The sequence below is a fragment of the Histomonas meleagridis genome (genome assembly GCF_020186115.1).
Source record: "Histomonas meleagridis strain 2922-C6/04-10x chromosome Unknown contig_24, whole genome shotgun sequence".
Taxonomy (NCBI): domain Eukaryota; phylum Parabasalia; order Tritrichomonadida; family Dientamoebidae; genus Histomonas; species Histomonas meleagridis.
The window spans coordinates 250,702-275,547 of record NW_027150826.1 but is presented as its reverse complement, the minus strand read 5'-3'; the positions used below and the strand labels follow the sequence as shown (position 1 = coordinate 275,547).

Sequence of the window (24,846 nt, the reverse complement as noted above, 5' to 3'; positions counted from 1 at the left end):
TTGAAATCATTCATTTATGTGAACAAAATCATTTGTCATTTTATGAATCATATGAAACTGCAATTAAATTTCATCGAAATGATATCTTTAAATATCTTTATGAAAATAAATTAGTAAAATCCGAAATTATCGATTATGATAAATTGGAATATGTATGTATTAATAGTGGAAATTATGAAATTCTTTTATATTTAGAAGAACAAGGAATAGAAATTACCAAGAAAATAATTAATAAAACTGCAAAATTTGGTAACTTATATCTCGTTAAATATTTTCTTCGAAAATATCAAAGACCCAATGATATCTTATTAAAATCAATCAAGTCAAGGAATTCTGATTTAGTAAAATATATTCTTGAACAAAAGAACATTAATATTAATTTTTATAATATTAATTTTTATTGTTTCATATTTATTTTAATAATTCCATGTTTTTTATTCGTTTTCAAAGTTTAAGCAAATTATTAGAAACAGCACTTATATTAGCAAGTAAAAATAATTGTAGTGAAATAGTTAAATTACTTCTTGAACAAAAAGGAATTGATGTCAATATTGAAACCATTTATTTATTCTGTTTGCAATTTCTTTATATATTTTTCTATTTCAAAATAATATTTGGAAATCATTTTCAATATTTAGAACAGCTCTTATGATGGCATCTGAAAAAGGTTACACCGAAATAGTTAAATTACTTCTAACGAAAAATGAAATTGATTTCAATAAAAAAAATGTGGATTTGTTTTATTCGATATATATTTTAATATTTTATTGTTTTAAAATAATATATGGAAATTAATTAGATCATTTAATACAGCAATTATATTTGCATCTCAAAATGGTCATAAAGAAATTGTTAAATTGCTTCTACAAAAAGAGGGTATTGGTATTAATGCTAAAAATATATATTTATTTTATTTAATGTTTGTTTTATCGATTTTTAAATACAAAAAAATATTAGGAAATCATTTAAATTATATGAAACGGCACTTATAACAGCATCTAAGAAAAATTACATAGAAATTGTTAAATTGCTTATACAAAAAGAAGAAATTGATATTAATGACAAAAATATATATTTGTTTAATTTAGAATTTACATCATAAATTTAATGTTTCAAAATATTATTTGGGAATTATTTATATTATTTGAAACAGCACTAATGATTGCATCTCGAAATAATCACTTAAATATAGTCAAATTACTTCTTGATCATAAAGAAATCGATGTAAATGCTAAAGATGTATAATTATTATATTTAAAATTGATATTTTTGATTTTCATTTTCGAAATAATATTTGGAAATTATTCAAAATATTTAATACAGCACTTATTGAAGCATCTGAAAAAAATCTACTCGAAATAATCAAATTGTTACTTAGAAATAATGATGTTAATGTTAATGAAAAGAATATTTTAAATGTTTTATTTAATGTTTATTGTATTAATTGAATGTTTCTGGAAAAATCTTGAAAATCATTAATAATATTTAACACAGCACTTATTTTAGCTGCTAAAAGTGGTCACTTGAATATAATTAAATTGCTTCTTGAACGCAAAGAAATTGATATCAATGCTAAAAATATTTATTCTATTTATTTATAGTTTTTATCTTTATTTTGATATTCCAAAATGACACATAGAAACTATTTAAAATATTTCAAACAGCACTTATTTTAGCATCGCAAAATGGTCATACAGAAGTAGTTAAATTACTTCTTGAACAAGAAGGAATTGAAATCAATGCGCAAAATCTTTGTTTTTTTTCTTTAAAATTTATTTTTATAATTTAATATTTGTAAATAATATTTAATAATTATTTGAATTATTCTCAACTGCACTAATTAATGCATCAAGATATAATAATAAAGAAATAGTTAAATTGCTTCTAAATAAGAATGAAATTGATATAAATGTTAAAGATATATTTTTACTTTGTTTAGATTTTATATATCAAAATAGTTTTTGGAAATTAATTAAATTTTATGAGTCTGCACTTACCATTGCATCTTTAAAAGGATATACAGAAATAGTTAAATTACTTTTAGAGCAAAAAGGTACAGATGTTAATATAAAAGAAATATATAAATTTTATTTAATATTTTATTCCAAAATTTTCAATTTCCAAAAAATATTTGGAAATTATAAAAATTATTTAACACACCATTAATGATTGCATCTGAAAAAGGTTATATAGAAATAGTCAAAATGCTTCTTAAGCATGAAAAAATTAATGTTAATGATAAAAATATTTTTTTATTTTGTTTTATGTTTATTTTAATAATGTAATGTCTCAAAATAATATTCGGAAACAATTTAAATTATAAAATACAGCACTTATGTTAGCATCACGAAATGGTCGTACTAATATTGTATCATTGCTCAACGATTTTATTTCTAAAAATTAAATAAAACAATTTCATTTTGTATATTTATTTATTTTTTGGATGTATCAAGTGTAAATGAGAATCCAAGATCATAATCATGTGTCAAATGTTGTACTGTCACAGAAACATCAAAACCAATATTAGGAGTGATCTGCCTTGAAAAGATTGTCGTTATTGCGAGTTTAGACGAAACAACAGAATGAACAGCGGTTTTCTTAAGTTGCACATGAGATGACAAATTCAACGAAAATTCCTTTTTTGAGCTAACAGATGTGTCCAAGCCGAATCTGATCGCTGGATCAGATTGTTTCACTATGGATAAGTTAGCAATCCATTTGTCACAATAATTTAAAGAAAGGTGAATAATGGATTTTGTTAACTGAGCATGAATAAGAGCTTCATAGAGATATTTTTGGTCTTCTGTAGAGGTGACTTTACCACCAAATGCAAACCTTGTATTTCCAAAAATTGCTGTGGCTTCTTGAAATCGAACCCATTTCTCTTTGTCATAAACTCCTGACGCTGTTATGTTTGAGTAAGGCTGTTGTAAGTTAAGCTCCAACATACCTTGAAAATTAGATCCATCTGTGATAAAACGACCTTGGGTAATAAAAAATGGAGAAAGAGCAACTGCACCATTTAGAAGGAGATTGTCTTTGGTGTAAATAGCATTGATTTGAGCTCTATTTAAAATGTTGATAGCTAAATTTGGAACAAAAATTTTGTTTGATTGGAAAATTGGATAACTACCTCCATATACATCTCTACCAATAGATACTTTGAATGAACCAATTTTTATGTTATTCGACAATTGAAAAATAGAATTAAATTTATGAATGTGCTGGATTGTTAATCCCGGGAATGTTTCAATATAAAACATCGATTCTGTTTGTGCTTTAAAGTCTTTAAATGAAGGAAGAAGCCCAACAAAAGATTTTTCTCCCATTTATGCTACAAACGGATTCAGGACACCCCATAAATTTATAAGACCGTTTTTCTTATAACCGTTGGTCAAATCAAGTAATTATGTCTGTAACTCTTGACGAGGTAAATTTTCTTGTCTGGAATTACCTAAAAGAAAACGGATTTCATCATGCCGCTTTTCTTTTTGGCACAGAATCATTAGTTCAATCTACAAATATTCCTCAAGACCAAATTTGTCCAGGAGCGCTTGTAAAAATTTTACAGAACAGTATTAAGTATATGAAAATCGAAAAATCAATTAATCATGGACGTATTGATCCAAATTCAGACATTTTTACAGAAATAAAAAAATTAGAGGAAATGTTTCCAGAAACCACTCCAGAGCCCGAAGGGAAAGTTCTCATGCATATAAACGAACAAAAAATTCAATTATCACCAGAAGTTGCTTGCATTTTAGCAAGTCATCGATCATCTGTTTTTTGTTGTAGATGGTCACCAGTCAATGACCAACTTGCCACAGCAAGTGAGGATTCAACTGTTATTTTGTGGAACATCAAAGATGGTATTTCAACACGTCATGAAGTTATTGGGAAACCAGACATTCAATCATCCGATTCTGGTGTCAGTTGTATTGATTGGGATGTAAGTGGTCATTACATAGCAGCAGGTACCCTCGATGCGCAAGTCCATATTTTTTCTAATACTGGTTCACGTATAGCCACCTTATCTGATCATAACAACAACATCTTTTCGGTTCAATTCAACCCATCTGGTACCCTTCTCGTCACTGCGGGCGCTGACCACAAGGCCATAGTTTGGGACACTTCCACTTTTTCAAAGCTTCAATCGTTTGACTTCCACAAGGACACCATCTTAGACGTTACGTGGAAGGATGACAAGTGCTTTATAACAGCATCAGCAGACCATACCATAGGCGTCTGTACAATCGGAAATACCGGCTTTGTGGTATTAACAGGACATAAAGCACCAGTTTCTGTAGTATCATTTAATCCAAGTCGTACATGCTTGGCATCAGCTAGCGAAGATAAAACAATTAAGTTATGGCGTAGCCAAAACAATAATGATAGCGTTGTTTTAAATGGTCATGAAAAAGCAGTATCAGCCCTCAAATGGGTACCAGAAAACGATTTTATTCTTGTATCAGGAGCATTAGATGGTACTATACGTTTGTGGGATACTATACAATACACATGCTTATACGTAATTCAAGCTCATCAAAATGAAATATTTGCAATTAGTTGTTCACCTAATGGAAAATATATTGCAAGCGGTTCAAATGATGCTACAATTACAGTGTCATCTGTTACAGAAGGTAAAAAAATTCTCATGTTCACTGGGAATAGTGAAGTTTATGATGTACAATGGAGTAAAGATGGCAATTATATAGCGGCTGCATTCGATGATTCAACTGTGGCTATTATACCTTTCCAAAATTATATTGGAGAGGAAAATTAATTATTATTTTTTGTATAAAGTTGTTTTGCTTTTTTATTTTTCTGCGTAATAAAAATAGTTAGTCACTTAATAATAATTTGGTATATTTTTCTTGACAAAATGTCGAAGTAGTAGTGGAACAATTACATTTTTCATCTGTGCATTTTGTTTCATTATTTATTAATAATTAACTTTAATCTCAAAATAAAAGTTAACTTCTAAAAAAAAAAAAATATTTGAGCCACTAAAACTATTTCACTCAGTGAATGATGAATTTTGAACCAAAAAATGTGTAAACAACAGAAAAAAATGTGAAAAAAAGCTGTATTCTGTTAAAACCGATCAAAATTACTGTGATTGCCGGCGGTTTACGTTGAACTGTCAGATGGGATCTTGCACAAAGCCGAAAGCCATAGCAGTTCTTATCACGACATTATATTTTATATCCACAGTGTTTCCTCTTCTGTGTGGAATTTTATGGTTATTTACTGAACCAGAATTTAGGAATTTCGATAAGTATTATAAATCCATAGATCTCACCAATTTCGCTTTTATGCAAATAATCATGTCTTCAATAGAAACGTTCCTTTCTTTAATAACTCTTATCCTCTTTTTATGTGGAAATTTACGCAATATGAAAGCTCTGGTTTGGATCACTGCATTCGTAAGCATTGGACCTTTGGTTACGATTTTTATTTCTTATGCTAACACATCAGAATCTGATTGTATTGAAATTTTTAACGAAATAACAGATGATATTGACCATATTATCGCAGGATGCCTTGACCCACACTTGATCTTTTCTGTTGCTTTAGCGCTTTTTCTCATGATGCACTTTTTCATGTTGGCATACATTATAATTGAAAATTATGGATTTACAGAAAACGCAAATCCTCCTCAGACCACAACCACAGCACAAAATGAAAAGGAAAGGCAGATATATAAACAAGAATTAGTTTCACCCCAACCTTTCCAATATTAATTCAAATGCTCAACATCAAAATGTTTCTCATCAAAATCTAAATTGGTGTTTCTTACCTTTTTTTCCAATAAAGCGAATTTGGTAAACTTTTTTTTTTAAAAATATTTTGAAGTTTTTAAACGATCATAATAATGTGTAATAAAGATTGTAAACTCCACATTTTTTAACAAGAAACAGATTTTTAAAGGAATTACTATTAAAATTATTTCGGATTTAAACTTTATCAAGCAATTGCTTCATGTAAACGTACTCCAAATAAAAACGAACGTTTATTGCCACTTTTTGCTTTTGAACGAAACTGCGTCGGTTTGATTAGTTTCTGACATTTGTCCAAAATGGCACAAAGCCCTCTTCAACCATATTTAAACGCCATCCGCCGCTCTCTTCAATCAGCCCTCTGTCTTCGTAACTTTGCTTCACAAGATGTTGAACGTCATAATAAACCAGAAATTGAAACACAAACAAAATCTTCTCGCGAAGTTATCGGACACCCAATCATGATCGCAAGATCTGAAATAGAAGCTGTTTTTATAGAAACTTCTATTAATAGCGTTCGTATTTCAGTTAAGGTTAAGCAGCTCGATGATGTTGATACCCTTTTGGTCAAAATGTTCATGCGTTTCCTTTGCCAACGTGCGGATCAATTCCGTATTCTCCGTCGAAAGCCAATTGAAGGCTATGATATTTCTTTCTTGGTTACAAACATTCATACTGAACAAATGATTTTATCCAAGTTAATTGATTTCATCATTACCTTCCTTCAAGATGTTGACAAGGAAATTTCTGACATGAAAGTTACACTTAACAAGAGGGCACGTAAATGTGCAGAAGAATTTCTCAAGATTTTGGTCTAAACCCAAAACTCACTTTTTTTGTTTTTTATTGTTAACACATATTTTCAAACATGAAAACATTAAAGAGAATCAAATTGCATAAAACAAAATTTTTACTAAATTTTTATCGTTGGAAGTAGGGCACCCCAAACAAAATGACAAATTTGAGTTATTTACAATAAAAATATCGAAAAAGTTGATGAATTTAAACGATTTTAATAACGTGGTGGATATCCTGGTTGTGGAGGATATGGTTGTTGTGGATAACCTGGTTGTGGTGGGTATGGTTGTTGTGGATATCCTGGTTGTGGAGGATATGGTTGTTGTGGATAACCTGGTTGCATCATTGGCATTCCTGGTTGTGGGTATCCAGGTTGTGGTGGATATGGTTGTTGAGGATAGCCTGGTTGCATCATTGGCATTCCTGGTTGTGGATATCCTGGTTGTGGCATTGGTGCTGCAACAAATGGTTGTGCACCTCTTGGAGCAAGATGACCAATTAAATGGAGACGACCTCCCTTCTTAACACGGCGTGCAGGGATCATATCATACCATTGGTCAATAACACGTCCTTGGGTGAATGAACCTAAGTGAACATCAAGTGTTGACATTGGGTCATCCTTGATCAGATCTTGATCTTTCATGGTAATACGAAGGGTTTCGCTACCATTAACGTCGAAGTGGAAATCTTCGTTCCATCTTGGATGCATGGAATTCTTGATAACCCTTGTCCTTCTTGTTTGACCACCAATTGTGATGATACAATAAGCATCAGTCGCATTGGCATCCATCCTTGGGATGTCAGTAGCTTCGAGAACTCTGAGGTGAAATTGGTACATGAAGAATAAAAATGGGGATGTTAATTGAGTTAAACCGAAATTTTTTGCATTCATTAAAAAACCACCCGATCAGTTTATTTCTGAGGCTGTTCGTTTGAAAAATTGATTCGATCGCAGGCGCTTTTTGGCTGTTGTAAAAAAAATCGGCCGTCAATTGAATTTGAATAAAAATAAAATTGCACTCCAAAAGAAACATATTAATTTAGTCTAATTTAGTTTCTTATGTTGGAAAAGGTTTTAGGTTTTTAACTTTTTGGTAGGAAATGCGATTCGTAAATATTAAAGAAATTGTAAATATGATCCAATTATTTTTCAAAAATCGAAATTACTGAATAAAAAACTTGGAAGAGTAATGTGAATGATTTAATTAAATTCATAGTGGGAATGTTTTACAATAGAATTTGGATTTATAATTTCATTTGATATTTCTTATACCACCCTAAAAAATAAACCATTCAAAATGAAGAGTTTTGTCTATCACAAAAAGTGACAAAGGGTCTGAAATGTCATCAAAATCCTCTATCCCAGTTAGAATTGTTGCTGTTGGTGACGGTGCTGTCGGTAAAACAAGCATGTTGCTTGTTTTTAAAGGTGAACCATTTCCAGAAGATTATGAACCATCAATATTTGAAAACCACCATGAAATGAGAAATTTCCAGGGAAAAACATATTGCCTTCATCTTTGGGATACAGCAGGACAAGAAGAATATGACCGATTACGCCCAATGAGTTATGCAAAATGTGATGTTGTATTGATATGTTTTTCACTTGATAACAAAGAAAGTCTTAAAAACGTAGTTGACAAATGGAAACTCGAAATTATCGAATATTGTCCAAAAGCTGCCGTAATTCTTGTTGGAACTAAGTCGGATCTTTGGGATAAAAATGCTGATGGTGCAATTACACAAGAAGACATTGACAATGTTGCTAAACAGGTGAAAGCATTTAAGACAATCACATGTTCGGCTAAGAACAACACAAATATTGGAAACGTTTTTGATCTCGCTATTGCTGCCGCAATTAACAAAAATGGTGGTGGATGCACAATTGCTTAAAAATGGATATTTTTTTCTAAAATTTTGATTTATTTGTGTGTTTGATATGTAAATTTAGTTAAAAGTAAATAATTTTATAAGTTTGAAAATTTAATTTTAAGAATCCAATAGCGCTTGCATCGTTTTTTCATTTCTAGAAGATGTTGTTAATATGTTTATTAATATTTTATAATATATATTAAATATATTACATATATATTAAATATATAATACATGTATTGATTGAAATAAATTTTTACGTGTATGTTACTCAATTTTATATTTAGAGAATTAAGATATCCTCATTTTATTTTTTTCTGTTAATTTCTATTATTAGACCAGTTAATAATATAATATAGTCTACAAACACCATACATCAAATCACAAATTCTAACAAATTTTCGGTGATGACATGTTTTCTCTATCAAACTGAGTGTTATTTTTACTTGTGTTACTCTCTGCATTAATTCTAGGTGTTACACTTTGTATCAATTCTAGAATGATCATATGCTGACCCATATTCCATTAATTGTAAACGGTATTTATTCAATTATGTGGAGATGAATAGATTACCAGATTACCATTTTAATGTTATGAAGAAATCTTTTCAGGATTGTTAAGTTGGAACTATTCTTTCAATGAAATAATAAGCGTTCAAAAAGCTCTATCGAGGGGTTAATGAAGAAAAAACATTAGTAACATTAATTGAGTTTTTCGTATAGTTTTGGGCAATGACATTAGGTGAAGTGTTGAAATTATTAAAATAATCATCATAGAAATCAAATGCAAAAAGAAAATCATCATCAGACATTAAAAAAAATGAAGTGATTAACGTTTTTTATTCAAATTAGATTGTTAAAACTATTGGGGTTAATAGAATTGACATCAAATACTGATTTGAATTCATGGGTATCAGGTATCATATGGGAGATGAGAATATTGTTAACTTCATCATTCTTGGACTCATAGAGAAATGTTTGATACCATTGTCCAAAATTGCTTTCGAGTTTTATTGAGTGAATTTCTGAATAATGTATATTATTTGTTATTGAAGGCTTTTTGTTCTCTGTTATTGGTATTGATATTTTGATATGTCTTTGATTGAAAAAATCTATTAACTCTATATGAACAAAATAGAAATCTTGAAAAATTCTTATGTTTGATTATCATTTATATTGGTTTCATTATAAAATTAGTAAAATTGCCCATTTTATCATCTTTGGGCTAAAAGAAAAATGCAACTGCTGTTGCATCTGGATCCTTTTCCTTGAGATAATCTCCAAGTTTGGTAACTGAAAAATATTTCGTATTCATAAAGAGTGAAGTGATGAAGTAACATTTCAAAATTGAAAATACTGACCATTGGTTCATTAATATAAATTTGCCATGCGACCATACAATAACCGTCGTTTTTCGATTATATAACCTTCGACCAAATATAACATATAAACGATTTGTGCTGGTTATACGAGGTTTTTGATAAGTTTACGTGAAAGATGGCATAAAAGTGCTATCATTACTCTCAAAAAGTTTCCCTTTCTCTCAAAATTGAATGCGCATTCAAATTTTCAAACGAATTGTATGGCTCACAAAAATCATTTTGATTTCTGTAGCGAGCGAAGCGAGCCAACATAGGGGGCTGAAGAGCCCGGAATGCCCTTTATGTTAAAAGAAAAGGTCGGAATCAGTCCCGATCGCATTATAATATACCTCCCAATATTTTATATATTGAAAAAATATCAGAAATAAATCGTAATATTGTCATTGTTCATAACGTATTTCATTTTTATGAAGGTCGAAAAAAGAGCAGTAATATTTTTTATGAAACGAAAAGGCTTTAAACTTAGCCGAATTATACAAGAGTTAGATGATGTTCATCACCAAGATGCACTAAATATTAATACCATAAAATTTTGGCTGCATCAATTTAAATTAGGGAGATCTGAAATAACGAATATTTAGAGTCCAGGAATACCAGTACTTGATTTCATTGATTCAAAAATTTTGGCTGCACTCGAAATAGAATCATTTCATTCAACATATACATTAGACGAAGCCTCATCAATACCATGATACACCATAAATGATCACGTCAATAAATTGAACTTACATTATTATAATTTAAGAGTGATTTTATATGAATTGACATCTGAAATGAAAGAAGAAAATTTGAAAAGCAACCAAGCTTCTTGATATATTAAATGTCAACAATAGAAATATCTGTCATTTAATCATAACCGGTAATGAATCATGGTTTTTCTCATCATATGATCACAAGCATATGTAATCACTACTATCAAGAGAAAATTTATCTGGAATTATATATAAATAATTGACACGATAGAATATATGGTAACTATTTTATGGAATAATGATTAATTCTTTATAGTTGATCTAATGAAAGATGGTAAAAAATTTAACTCTAAGTATATTATTAATAGTATAATTAAACCTTTTTTACTATTTAATAACTTTTTTCGGCTTTTCCCCAACATTCAATTCTAAAATGAGCTATGTTTTCTGTAGACACTGTTTCTTCTTCCATTAGCCCCCATTCATAAAATGATAACATCGCAATATCTATTGCATTCATTTGATTAATCCCATCGATTACTAACATCTATTTTGTGTTTTCGGTGGTATTCAGCAGGGTTTTGTAAAGAATTTGAAACTTCTGCCCTGTCAAAGTCTTTATCAATGATGAACAGGAAATTATTTTTTTTTCTTTTAATGAAGCTTGTTTCTTCATGTTCTTCGAGTTCATTGATCAGATCATGACAAGATCTTGTCTCAGCAGCTGGGTCAGTAATAGTTTTTAGATATGAATTTTTTCTGGATGTGATGAATGGCGCTTCCAGATTTGAAAGGATGAACCTATCGATGTCTGGATCGAAAATTCTTCTAATTTCTAATAATTTTAATAAGATATTATAACAAGAGACTTCGAAGTACATTTATATTTTTTCGAATAAATCTTTAATAAACATTGTGTTTTAAATTCAAAAATTATCCATTTTAATAATCTTAATTAATTTTGATAACCTCTTGAAAATCAAATTTGATTTCATAATAAAATTTATCAACTGTTATCTACATTTGATTTACTATGGGGCCAAGCTCAGACAGCTTTATATGGTTTTTCCATGTATTTGTATATTTATTTTCTTTAAATTTGGGTGCGGGGGATATATACATAACACTCTTCATTGTGGTTTATTTGTGTAGTAGATTTTTACAAAGATGAGCACGAAATTAATTTCCAGATGTCTTTTTTGGGTAATAAATTCTCCTCATGAGATTTTAGCATTAACTTCGATGATGGAAAACATTAGATAATCAGGAAGCTTTTTAAAACCACAAAATCGAATTTTTTATCCATGTTTTAACCATCATAATGTATTTTTCTTTCTGATGTATTTCTGTTATTGGAATTTACCAAAATAAACATGAATTTTTTAGAAAATAATTTATTCGATTTAATAAATATAAATAAATTATTTGATTTGAAAATATTTGATTAATAACTATGAGGTCATATTCTATAAGAACATGAAAAGTGACAGTAAAACAAGTCAATAAATAAACGGTCTCTTAATGCGTAATTTACCACGTGTTTTTTGTTTTTTTACATAATTTTAAAAGATATGATGAATTCTCGAAGATTCTAACATACCAAACCAGTGTCAATATAAATGTTATGTTGGTTAATTCTTTAAATAGATATTGGTTAAATTTTCGCACTTTATTAATATATATATATATATTTATTTATTAATATATTTGAATAAACATGAATTTAGAACAAAATTTAAATCATCAGTTGGATATTCTGGTATAATAAATGGCAAAAAAAAAGCATTTTCATTATGGTGGAATATATATCGAAACCAAAAATTCGAAGCAGCACTTTTCGGATTGAATTCTAAATAATGTTGGCCAATAATAGATTTATTACATATATTAAAAAATGCTAGAAGTCGGGTAATATCAAAACATGATACAGTTAATGTTGATGGGAGAGATTTTTTTAGTTCTAATTACCTTGAATATAATCTACATTTAGGCGATGCCCAAAATGATTATAAGGTAAAATGAAAGATATATATTCTCTAGAAATATTTAACATTACAAACTTTTTTACTTTAATAGAACTTGAAACTTCAGAATATTATGAATGGGAAAAAAGGGTCAAGCACTAGAAAAATAATATAAAAGTCGTCCTGCATCTTATAATGAAATTTTAGCAAGATCGATTGCTTTTAACAAAAAAAATTTAATAAACAAAATTATAAAATTAAATTTTTGGAATATTTTCTTTGATTTTTCAAAATATTTTTAACATAGAATTTTGAGAAAATCCTAAAATATTCCATTTTTTTTTAAATTAAATACTGGTTTTATCCTTTTCAAATTTTACATTGAATACTTTATTCGCTGTAAAGTATTGTAACAATAAAATAAAAATATACCGAAATTCAAACAATAATTTTTTGTACCTCTATTAAGATTTTATTACATTCATATGTTTGTTAATGTTATACAAAAATGCTTGGTTAGGTATATGTTTGCAAGTTGACTTCCTATATTTGTTTTTCGAAAAACAACAAAAAATGGGGTACCCCGTTCCGTTTAGAAGAAATGGAAAAAAGGAAATTTCGGCAAGAACTTGATTCAATGGCTGTATGGCAAAATGGAAAGAAAAGCCAACATCGAAACAACAAATTAAAATCTCACTCATCAGAATTAAAACTAAATTTCCGTTCGAATTTTAAACTTAGTCGTTCTGACTTGATTCAATATTATTTAAAACTTTCAGAAGAATATCGAGAATTACTCAAAGAACATAATAAACTTGTTCAAGAACGAAAAGATATTGAGTTTCAAATAGCTTCGAACTTTTGTCAAAAAGATCGTCTTGAAGAACTTATTAAAGAAGTTAAAGAAGACAAAGAAAAATACGAAATGACTGACACATAAAATGCCATCTAAAGTTTCATTTCTTCCGGAAGCTGATTTCAGACCCAAAGAACGATATAAAATTGTGTAACTAAATTGTCGGTTTGCACTGAAAAACCACTATCGTTACATTGAATGTTTGTTTGTAAAAGAATGATTTTATTTATTTTTAGAAAAATAAAAAGAAAGTGGTGGATTATGTTAAACAAATATCATTTGAAAATGTTTATTTTAATAAATAATATTTATGAAATTAATGGGATTTATGGAACAAGTGTTTCTTGTAGTCCACTGACTCTTTGGTAAACTTGAGACTGCTGAAACACATATACATGGAGAATTCCAAGGCATAAAAGACAAAGAGTATTGATGAACGAAATGATCTTTGACCAAATACTATTTGATTTAGCAATTAAATCAAGAAATGTTGCAAGACCGACAGACCCACTATTTGGAAATCCAATAAAAAGGTATATGATAACGCCTATGAGTAAAAATTGAAGGAATGTATAAGATATTGGAATATTGTGACTTTTACAACCTTTGTATAGGCGATCAAAGCAAATGGATGCTGTAAGATATAGCTCCAATATGGTGAAAATCAATGAAAATATAATGTTTCTTGGATATGAATAAGTACTTAAACCAGAAATAGTTGCTGCCCCGATGATATTAATAAGTGCTTGAATTCCAGTGAAGACGATACCATAAAGAGCTACTTTTACGAACTTACGAGCACGTTCAGGTATATCATGATCAATATCAGCATATATGATAGGGAAAAACTTTGGCCAATTTGGAGCATTAGTTGTTTGTATTCTAGCTTGTTGAAGTTCTTCTTGTCTTTTAAGAAGTTCTTGTTCACGTTTTTGAAGACGCAATAATTTTTCTTGAGGAGTTTCATTTACTGGTGGTTGTCGTATTGGTTCAGTTGGATAAGCTACATGATTTTCTTCTTCATCAATAAAAGGATTTTTTATGTCATCCATGAGAATTTATGCGGACGGTTTTCGGTGATCTTAACGGTCACCTACGATAATAGTTTTTAAACGTCTCCAGGTTCTATGGCAAATGTAGGGATCATTTTACCAGATCAAGCTATAGTTGATAATTGGACCAAAATCACCGAAAACCCAATTTTAGACACATATCATAATATTGTTCCTAATTCAGTTTTAATTACTTATCAAACAGATGAAAAATATCCAGCCATTCAAGAGGTACTTTCAGATATATCAGCATATGATTCTTGTAAATGTGCTCTTGAAGTTCAACAAATTATTTCCAAAATCGATAGGTATATTGCTTTTACTTATCCTTTACGATCTACAACAAAAAACTTAATTCAACAACTTGAAGGTTCTAAAGCACCTCCAGCTGAAGTTGCCAAAACAGCTCGGAAAATGATGGAGAGTTTTTCTCAAAAATTTATACAAGCACGAGTTGATTGTTATGAAGCAGTCAACAAAATTTCCAAAGACTTTCACAATCATGATACATGGGATAAAGGTTTATATTCTGATTATTATATTGATCAAGTTTGTATTTTAATCACCAAACTTTTTACATTTGGTAAACTTTGTCCAATGAAAACAGCACTTTCAGACGATTTATCTATTCTTAACAAACTATCCAAAACGACAGAGCAAGAACAAGATCTATTTCCTTTTGATATTCGAATGTGGATGAGCAATCCTAATTCTAGTAAAAATGATCTTTTAGGGGACCTTTCAGATGTACCGAACGAAGATGTTAATATTATTTTTAATGCTTTTTGGAAACGTATTGAGCATGTAATTAATAATGATATTTCAATTGACACCAACACTGAAACGTCATATCTTGTTGCCTTTCTTTTCATGTTAGATTTTTATGTATCGCATATGAATGAAGAGCGTAAAGAGAAAAAACGTAAATATGTTCTTCAGCGGTTAGACTCAACCGTTGTCACTTTTCTGACAAATCAACGAAACAAATATCCATCGATCTTATTAGCGTATGATTTATGTTTTGATTTTAATCAATTTTTATCAGATGGTGTCATTTTGTTAAAAGATACCAGTCGGAAGACCTATGAATTTAATTTATTTGAACTTTTGACACAATTACAAACATCATTTAGTAACTTAATGCGAATTCATACATCCCTAATATCAAAGAAAGAACAACAAACATCAAAACGAGAAGAAATTCAACGATATTTTGATTTAATAATCAAAACCACCAAATATATCAACAAAGCCATAAATTCATTTATGCATTTGGTCATCGATAGTCATAATCGATTAGCTCCAAGTAAACCAGAAAAAGATAAAAATGGAAATCTGATTAAATTACCACCAAGTCAATATGAGATGGTAATTCGTAATTTAGATGATTCCATATTAGAGTCCATGGTCCATTTCACATCTATTTCATGTAAATTACGTAATACATTGTTAAATGATTTACCGAACATTGAAGAATTATTATCAAATTATATTGAAGAGTCAACTCAAGACTTTGTCATTAATCAATTAAAGTTAATGTTAATTCGCTCATCGAAAGTTAGTCAATTCTTTGAATCCGATGTGTTAAAACTTCGAGAAATCATTAGTTATATTGAAGAAGATGAAAGTGTTCAAAACAAACGAAATAGTAAAATAGTCATTCAACCATCGAAAGTATTTCCTCAGGTATCATTATTACAATTATTACGTATCCAATTACAAGTTTTTATTAATCCACAAAGTAAATTAATGCCGAAAAGTTTATTATCTAAATCGATATCTAAAGATGACTTAAACTCAATACGAAACTTCTTAAACATATCTGAGTATTGGGAATCATTATCTGATTTTAAGACATTCATATCAAAGCAATGTGATTATTCCGGGTTATTCTTTAAGGAATATTGTATTAATTTATATCAATCACAAATATCACAATTCACAACTTCCATTAAATATTTCCCAGTGACTACATCAATACCTTATGTATTAATCGAATATATCATTAGTCATACAAACAAACATGACTTAATTGATACGATTTATTATCCTTTATCAATTTATGACTCAGCTGCTGCTTTAGCTTTGAAACATTTCGAGTCGAGGTCACTTTATGAAGAAATTAAAGCTGAAAGTCAAATCTGCTTATTAACTATAGCGAAAATGATTTCTGATTTTGCGTTTAATTCTTTGAAGAATTATTCATATGATAAATTCTTCGATAAAAATAATGAAAACTTATTAAAAGATAAAAATAAATTTGTTGAAGTTTCAGCATTAAAAATAGCTTCAGTATTACAACAAAATAAATTGTCGTTGTTGGGGCAACATGTATCGATTAAATCATTATTCTCTGATCGATTAAATGAATTATTTGCGAATAACATAACGCAAATTTTAAACTTCGTAGCTCAACATGGGATTTTATCGATTATAGTGTTCGATAATATAATACAAATATTAAAAGATACACATCAAATATTATTAGAGTTCGATGTTCCACTTGATCCATTTGAACAAATCCTCCAAAAAACTCTTTCGTTACATTCGATAAATTCGTTTAATTCATTATTCTTCCAATTAATAATTAAACATTTAAAACGTAATGTATTAAAATATTACATAGCGCAAATTAATCCTTTAAGATTATACCCTCCTCAAAATGAAATAGATTCTGTTTCACAATACTTTAATAATAGAAAAAATATTCCAAACGTTCTCAAACAAACTACACAATTTGTGAGTATTGAACACTTCAAAACTTTAATCAAAATTTGTGGGGAAGGTTCGGTTTTCCTTTTGTTCAAATATTTGATAAGGTTCGTTAACAAAATCGTGCCAAACTTTGTCAACTTTTATTCAGAACAAAATAAACGGTTCAAGCGTATCGTCGACTTGCCGCTGGGGTCGGGATGGCATAAATCTTATGATAGATTTGAAGGTGCTTATAAGCCTTTCCTTAAGGAACAACAAGTAGATGATTTGTTTTGTTTGATGCAAACAATTGGTAATTTATTAATTATTTCAAATATGTCGGATTTAGCTTACGCATTGTATAGGGCTTCTAATAACCAAACTCAGGCATTCTTCTTTAATATAGATAAGAATAATATTGATGAAATTAATCAGGAATTATTTACAATATTTGATGATGACTTTAAAAACTTAAAAGATTGGTTTAACGGAATTAAACCTGCTCCTGATGAAAATGAAGTAATGCCACCATTCTTTGTTAACGTAGCAAAAGAATTAATGAACTTGTTAAATGAAAACGTGTCACTTTTCGAGGAAACCTCTGAAAATATTTTAGATTTACCAAGTTTAACTGGTTTTGCATCTGTGTGGAGTGTTCTTGAGTTTATTTTTGTGCTGAAAGACATAATGGCTCCTGTGAATAAAGATGGCGTAGCTATGAGATATGGATGCGGTGTTACATTTACTGCTGCAATTGTTTTAATATTAACAAACCAAGTGTTCTTGAGTAAGGCAATTTGCATAAGTACTAAAATTGAGCATCAAAAAATGACCGGAATAACATCATTGAACGAAGCAGCATTAAATCGATTCTTGAATGTGTCGAAATTGGAGAAAACTTCGTTGGAATATGCTTTGGCAACACTGAACTCTTTGTTCAAAAATGAATAAAAATTATATTTTTAGGAATGTTTAAATAATATTTATGAGATTTTTCCTTACAAATAGATTAATTAATTTTTTTTCTTAAAAATTGATAAAAACACAAATGTTTTCAGTAATGCATAACAATAAATAATTATCAATTTGTTGAATGAAAATAGAAAACAGAAAACAATGGAAAAAAAGAATATTTTTTTCAAGAACTTGGTTCCAATTATCGAAACAAGACACAAAAACTTTTTAAAACTTTCAGAAGAATATCGAAAATTACTTGTTCAAGAACGAAAAGATATTGAGTTTCAAATAGCTTCAAACTTTTGTCAAAAAAATCGCCTTGAAGAATTCTTAATGAATTTATTAAAGAAGTGAAAGAAAATAAAGAAAAATATAAAATGTCATCCAAAGTTTCGTTACTTCTTCATTAATCATTTTAATACGAATATACCTCTGATATATTAGGGTTTTTTTGCAAAAAAATCTTACATAGTAGTTTTATTCATAATGTAATATATTTTCATCATAGTAATGAACTCGTGTTCAAGAAGAAAAATATTCATAAGTGCTGAATCAAATAGTTAATATAATTACCAATATATATTATGTTAAAACTAAAATTAATATTTTTAGCATTGATATCAAATCATTCTCGTTTATGAAGTATTTTGACTATTTTCTTTTTGCCATTTGCAGATGCTAAAATAAGTGCTGTTTCAAAGAATTTAAATAGCTTCCAAATATTATATTAAAACATTCTATTATTTAAATAAACATTAAGTAAAATAAGATGATATTTTTAGCATTAATATCAATTCCTTCTTGTTCAAGAAGTAATTTAACTATTTCTGTATAACCATTCCAAGATGATGCATACATAAGTGCTGTATTAAATAATTTAAATAATTTCTAAATATTATGTAGAAACAGCAAATTATTAAAATAAATTTTATCTTTAGCATTAATATCAATTTCTTCTTGTTCAAGAAGTAATTTAACTATTTCGATAGAACCATTTTTAGATGCTTTCATAAGTGCTGTTTCAAATAATTTAAACAATTTTCATATATCGTTTTGAAAAATCAAATTATTAGGATAAATTTTATCTTTAGCATTAATGTCAATTCCTTTTTGTTTAAGAAGTGATTTAACTATTTTTGTAAAGCAATATCGAGATGCTTGAATAAGTACAGTTTCAAATGCTTCAAATAATTTCCATAAATTAATTTGAAATAGAAAATTATTAAAACAAATATCAAATAAAACAAATAAATATCTTTAGTATTAATATCAATTTCTTCTTGTTCGAGAAGTAATTTAACTATTTCTTTATAACCATAATCAGATGCAATCATAAGTGATGTATAAAATAATTTAAACAATTTCCATAAATTATTTTAAAACTTTAAAATATTAAGATTATTTTTTTTAGCATTAATATCTATTCCTTTTTGTTCAAGAAGTAATTTAACGACTTCAGTATGACCTTCTTCAGTTGCTTTTATTAGTGCTGTTTCAAATAATTTGAATAATTTTCAAATATTTCTTTGAAATAAAAAATTATTAATACAAATTTTAAACAATACAATTTGATATTTTTAGCATTAACATCAATTCCTTCTTGTGCAAGAAGTAATTTAACAATTTCTATATGACCATTTCTAGAAGCCCTCATAAGTGCTGTCCAAAATAATTTAAATAATTTCCAAACATTATTTTAAAATATCGAAATATTAAAACATATATTGATTAAAGCAAATAAATATCTTTATCATTGATATCAATTCCTTCTTGTTCAAGAAGTATTTTAACTATTTCTGTACGACCATTTTTAGATGCACTTATAAATGCTGTTTGAAACATCTTAAATAATTTCCAATTATTATTTTGAAATATTAAGTTAATAAAATAAATATTCAATCAAATTAACAAAAACCTTTAGCACTGATATCAATTCCTTTTTGTTCAAGAAGTAATTGTACTATTTTTATGTTACCTTTTGAAGATGCTAACATAATAGCTGTTTGAAATACATTGAATAATCTTCAAATATTATTTTGAAATATAAAATTATTAAAATAAATATCAAATAAAACAAATAAATATCTTTAGCATTGATATTAATTCCTTTTTGTTCAAGAAGTAATTGAACGATTTCTGTATGATCATGACAAGATGCATTTATTAGTTCTGTCCGAAATAATTTAAATAATTCCCAAAAGTTATTTTGAAATATAAAAATATTAAAATAAGTTTTAAATAAAATAATTAAAAATTTTTAGCATTAACATCAATTCCATCTTGTTCAAGAAGTAATTTTACTATTTCTATGTTACCTTTTTCAGATGCTTTCATGAGTGGTGTTTCAAATAATTCAAATAATTTCCAAACATTATATATAAATATTCGTAAATTATTAAAATAAGTATAAAACAAATCAAATGAATATCTTGAACATTAGTATTGATATCCTTTTGCTCAAGAAGTAATTTAACTATTTCTATATCACCAAGTTTAGAAGCGTATATAAGTGCTGTATTAAAAAATTTAAAAAAAATTCCAAAAGTTATTTTCAAATCCTAAATAATTGAAAACAATATCAAATAAAACAAATATATATCTTGAGCGTTAACATCAATTCCTTCTTGTTCAAGAAGTAATTTAACAATTTTTATATAACCATTTAAAGTTGCTAATATAAGTGATGTTTGAAATATTTTAAATAATTTCTAAATATTATTTTGAAATAAAAAATTATTAAAACAAGTTTTAAACAATACAATTGAAAATTTTTAGCATTAACATCAATTCCTTCTTGTTTAAGTAGTAATTTAACTATTTCTGTACGACCATTTAAAGATGCCATAATAAGTGCTGTATGAATTATTTTCAAGAAATTTTATTTCATAGTATTAAATATCAAATTATTATAAAAAATTTTTAATAAAATTTTGAAACATCGTTTCTTAAATCAATATATTTATATTTAATAAGGTAGTTAGATAGTTCTTCATTTGAACAAAAACCTGATATTTCTAAAAAATTTATTGATTTTGGATTTTTTGATTGAAAATATTGGAAAATAAAGAGATTCCCTGTTATAATCGATTCATTAATAAGAGTTTCATTCATTATCATTCCTTCTTTTTCTAAAAATGAAAGAATATTAAAGTTATCATGTAAAATACATATTTTCCCTAATTCTTCTAAATTATTAATTTCAACAATATTATTTTCATAAAGATAATGAAAGATATCATTTCGATGAAATTCTATTGCAGTTTCATATGCTTCTGTAAATGATGAATGATTTTGTTCACACAAATGAATGATTTCTTCATTTCCACCTGCAATTGCATATTTACCTGTGTTTTCTACTTTTGCTCCATTCATAAGTAAATATTTAAAACATTTAATTGAAGAAAAAAATGCTGCATAATCAATTAATGTAACATCATCCTTATTAATAAATGAACATCTTTCATAAAGTGATGGTTCAATTGTTTGATCAAAATTAAAATTTGTTTGTGATGATATTTCTTGAAGTTTTTCTATTTCATCATTTCGAATCATTTTAGCAATTTTATTTGGATTATGTCCTTCTTTGATTAATTCTTTGTGAAGTTTAAAATCATTCTTTGATAAATCTTCATAATTATTTGAGATTTCTTTCATGAATCTTTCTCTGTTTAATATATGAATTTCTTCTTTTGACAAATAATGTATAAAGTATGAACTTTTAATATTTTGATCAATTTTCCTTTCAGTTATTTCATTTTCATACATCTTTTCAAGAAGATAATTCGTTTCTTGAAAATTATTTGCACATAAAAAATTTATGAAAATATTAATCATTTTATATTTCGTTTCTTGTTCTATTTTTTGTAAATATTTAAAACATAATATTTCGTCACCTTTTTTGATAAAATATGCATATACTATCCTACAAATAATAAAATGGGATGAATATGGGTATTCTTCTGAAAAATAAAGTAATGAATTTTCGACTATTTGATCAATATTATCTTCATTTAAGTCAAAAATAATTTTTTCAAGTTCTTGTAGTATGTGAAGATTTTCATTATATTTGGATGATGTAAGACTTTGATTACCACCCATTAAGAAAAAAATATTTGAAGTGATGTGAGTTAACGTTCATTATATATCGAGTTTTTCTGCTGTTTATTAAAAGTGGCATCTCTGAAGACAAGCACTCAATTTGGAATTTGGAAAGCCTTTGATACCGAAGTTAATGCTTTACCATCTCTTGATCATCCGAATATCTCAAAAAAGAAAAAAATTGTCTAAAAGATTTAACCAACTTAATAAAAAAATAAGAATTTAAGAATTTCATTTATGTTTATATATGCTTTCTGTATTTTTTTTTAAGCAAAAAAATAAGGAGCAATACTTACGTTAAAGAAATTATTTAAATTTAACACATATAGATATAATCTTGTAAAATATAAAATATCCATTAATAATATTCTTTGCTGTTTTAGACAACAATTTTAATTAAAATTGAAGGCCGGCCTTTCTTCTGAAATTTATATTTTTGAATGAGTTAAACCGCCTTCCAACGGGATAAGTAAATTTTTATTTTCTCTGTCCAACTTCATAAAATGTTCAAAACAAAATATAATTAAAAATACGATAGGTAATATTTCATAAATTCTTGGGAAAAGCGCTTCCAAAATGACGCATTCACAAAATATTTGGATTTCATTATGATTTGACACTTTTCAGAACACAAAATGAAGTCAATAGATCAAGAACTTGTTACTCTTGATAATGATAATACTCTATCACCAAGTATACACGAAGACAAAAAATGTTGTTGCTTTAACATAGCTTATTTTCCAATTGCTAAAATATATGTATGCAATCATTGGATTGTGAAACCTATTCGACCATTAATTATTATTGTTTTATTTCTTTACCTTCTGTTCACTGGCTGCTATGACTCAATCGTGTATATTCCTAACAAAACAATTTCTTACATATTTTTGGTAATTTTTATTCTTATTGCATTAGCGCTTGCTTTTGCTTATTTTTCAACCATCATTGCTAGTCCAGGATATCTTCCTTATGATTATGCTCATTATTCTGATCTACAAAATCTCACATGGGAAAACCTAATGGATTCAATTGTAACATATCAAGAACAATTAGACTATGCACGACAAAGCAAGCGACCACCCAGATCATCCTTCTCAGTGTTAGCACGTCGTTTTGTTTTACGAGCTGACCATTATTGTTATTGGACAGAGTCGTGGATCGGCATCAAGAACCAAAGGTATTTCATGTTGACACTTTCGTGGGCCGATTTATTTGTTCTTGCTTGGTTTTTAGTCCATATCTGGTGGTTCAGAAATGAATGTGTCAATTACCAATATCTTCATTTATACATATATTTGGGTATTGTAATTGGATTTATCGCGTTCTGTTCTGCTACATACTATCTTTTACGAGCTGTTTCACATGTGAAACATAATCTCACATCCATCGAAATCTGGAAAAAATCTGCAAAAGCAACGGATTACGATAAGGGATGCTTCAACAACTTCGCTGAAGTGTGTGGGGAGAAGAAATATTGTCCTCTTTGGTTTTGTCCTTGTGTACCACTTGAACCAGTCGAGAACGGATTATATGAACCTTAGATATTTCATAATATTAATTAAAGAAGAAAAATCTGTACTAAATCCTATTTCAATTTCTAGATTATTTTGAATGAGTATTCATATCTTTATCTAACTGTTTAGTTTTTCGCTTTATATTTTAGATGAAAGAGTTGACTATTAAAATATATTATGTATTGTAAGTGGAAAAGGTACTCCACTTTCCTGTAACGATCATATTATATTGAAAAAGTGGAAATGTCAAAATATTTAAAATGATGATGAACAAAGGAAGCGAAAATATCGATTAATAATATTTGATGCTTATTCAACAAATGCAGCAGCAATTCCTCCTCAAGGCAGTTCCCAAAATACGAAAAATATGATTTTCTGTCAAAATATTTTCTTACAAATTTCGAAATTTTTTTTTCAAATTTAATGCTTATTCAACAAATGCTGCTGCTTTGAAAAAAGCTCTTGATTTGGTTACTGCAGAAACAAATCATGTACTTCAAACCATAGTCACTGGGGTAAATTCGTTGGTAATGCATTTGTCTCTGTACTTGATCAAAATTATTTTTAATTATTGTTTGTTATGTTTTTGATAAATACTTTTCAAACATTTGATTATTACACAAATACACTTACAATAATATATGAAAGTGAATTTGATCAAAATATTACAGAACATATTATTATTGAAAAAGGAATATTTTATATACCAGATTATTCATTTTCTCAAAGGAAGAGAAATATTTCAGTTAATATCAGTAATTCAGTATATTATATTGGAAATTATGCATTTTCTTATTATTCTTCACAGCAAAGGTTTTGCTCAGCGGATAATATACTTTTACAAATATAATATTTGAATTATAATTTTTTTGATTTCTATCAAAGAATTTTCAAGAAATTTTTATTTTAATTTTAAAACATCATTAGTGAAAAATAAACCGCAAAAACTGATAATGTGATATGACCGGACAACAATCATTTCGCTTTTCTAATGAAAATTTTCATTGACGGTTTTCTTCAATTTTGAATTGTAAACTATTGATTTCTCTTGAACTTTAAAAGTTTTTTGTTAGACATTTTCGTTGCAACATTTTAATTTGATACATTAAAATATCGTTAGATCATACCTATCAGATGGATTATAAATACTTGAATTTTTTGTTCAAAATCAAATGAGAAGATGAAAAT

At 27.8% G+C, this 24,846-nt stretch overlaps 7 protein-coding genes across 7 annotated transcripts; 4 read left to right on the top strand and 3 right to left on the bottom strand.

Annotated features, from left to right (window-relative positions):
* Nucleotides 1–2,432: 2,432 nt before the first annotated feature.
* Nucleotides 2,433–3,329, bottom strand: GO595_003979 (uncharacterized protein; the record flags this gene model as incomplete). The annotated part of the gene is made up of 1 exon (XM_067917059.1): nucleotides 2,433–3,329. The coding sequence occupies one exon, from the start codon at nucleotides 3,327–3,329 to the stop codon at nucleotides 2,433–2,435; it is 897 nt and encodes a 298-aa protein (XP_067775874.1).
* Nucleotides 3,330–3,667: 338 nt separating this feature from the next.
* Nucleotides 3,668–4,783, top strand: GO595_003978 (F-box-like/WD repeat-containing protein TBL1XR1; the record flags this gene model as incomplete). The annotated part of the gene is made up of 1 exon (XM_067917058.1): nucleotides 3,668–4,783. One exon carries the CDS (start codon nucleotides 3,668–3,670, stop codon nucleotides 4,781–4,783), a length of 1,116 nt encoding a protein of 371 aa, XP_067775873.1.
* Nucleotides 4,784–6,079: 1,296 nt separating this feature from the next.
* On the top strand, nucleotides 6,080–6,598 carry GO595_003977 (Actin-related protein 2/3 complex subunit 4; the record flags this gene model as incomplete). The annotated part of the gene is made up of 1 exon (XM_067917057.1): nucleotides 6,080–6,598. One exon carries the CDS (start codon nucleotides 6,080–6,082, stop codon nucleotides 6,596–6,598), a length of 519 nt encoding a protein of 172 aa, XP_067775872.1.
* A 194-nt stretch (nucleotides 6,599–6,792) lies between these two features.
* Nucleotides 6,793–7,470, bottom strand: GO595_003976 (C2 domain containing protein; the record flags this gene model as incomplete). The annotated part of the gene is made up of 1 exon (XM_067917056.1): nucleotides 6,793–7,470. One exon carries the CDS (start codon nucleotides 7,468–7,470, stop codon nucleotides 6,793–6,795), a length of 678 nt encoding a protein of 225 aa, XP_067775871.1.
* Nucleotides 7,471–7,919: 449 nt separating this feature from the next.
* Nucleotides 7,920–8,471, top strand: GO595_003975 (rho-related GTP-binding protein RhoA-D-like; the record flags this gene model as incomplete). Its single annotated transcript, XM_067917054.1, has 1 exon — nucleotides 7,920–8,471. One exon carries the CDS (start codon nucleotides 7,920–7,922, stop codon nucleotides 8,469–8,471), a length of 552 nt encoding a protein of 183 aa, XP_067775870.1.
* A 5,198-nt stretch (nucleotides 8,472–13,669) lies between these two features.
* Nucleotides 13,670–14,395, bottom strand: GO595_003974 (scamp-domain-containing protein; the record flags this gene model as incomplete). Its single annotated transcript, XM_067917053.1, has 1 exon — nucleotides 13,670–14,395. One exon carries the CDS (start codon nucleotides 14,393–14,395, stop codon nucleotides 13,670–13,672), a length of 726 nt encoding a protein of 241 aa, XP_067775869.1.
* Nucleotides 14,396–22,779: 8,384 nt separating this feature from the next.
* Nucleotides 22,780–23,685, top strand: GO595_003973 (DHHC zinc finger domain containing protein; the record flags this gene model as incomplete). The annotated part of the gene is made up of 1 exon (XM_067917052.1): nucleotides 22,780–23,685. One exon carries the CDS (start codon nucleotides 22,780–22,782, stop codon nucleotides 23,683–23,685), a length of 906 nt encoding a protein of 301 aa, XP_067775868.1.
* Nucleotides 23,686–24,846: the final 1,161 nt, after the last annotated feature.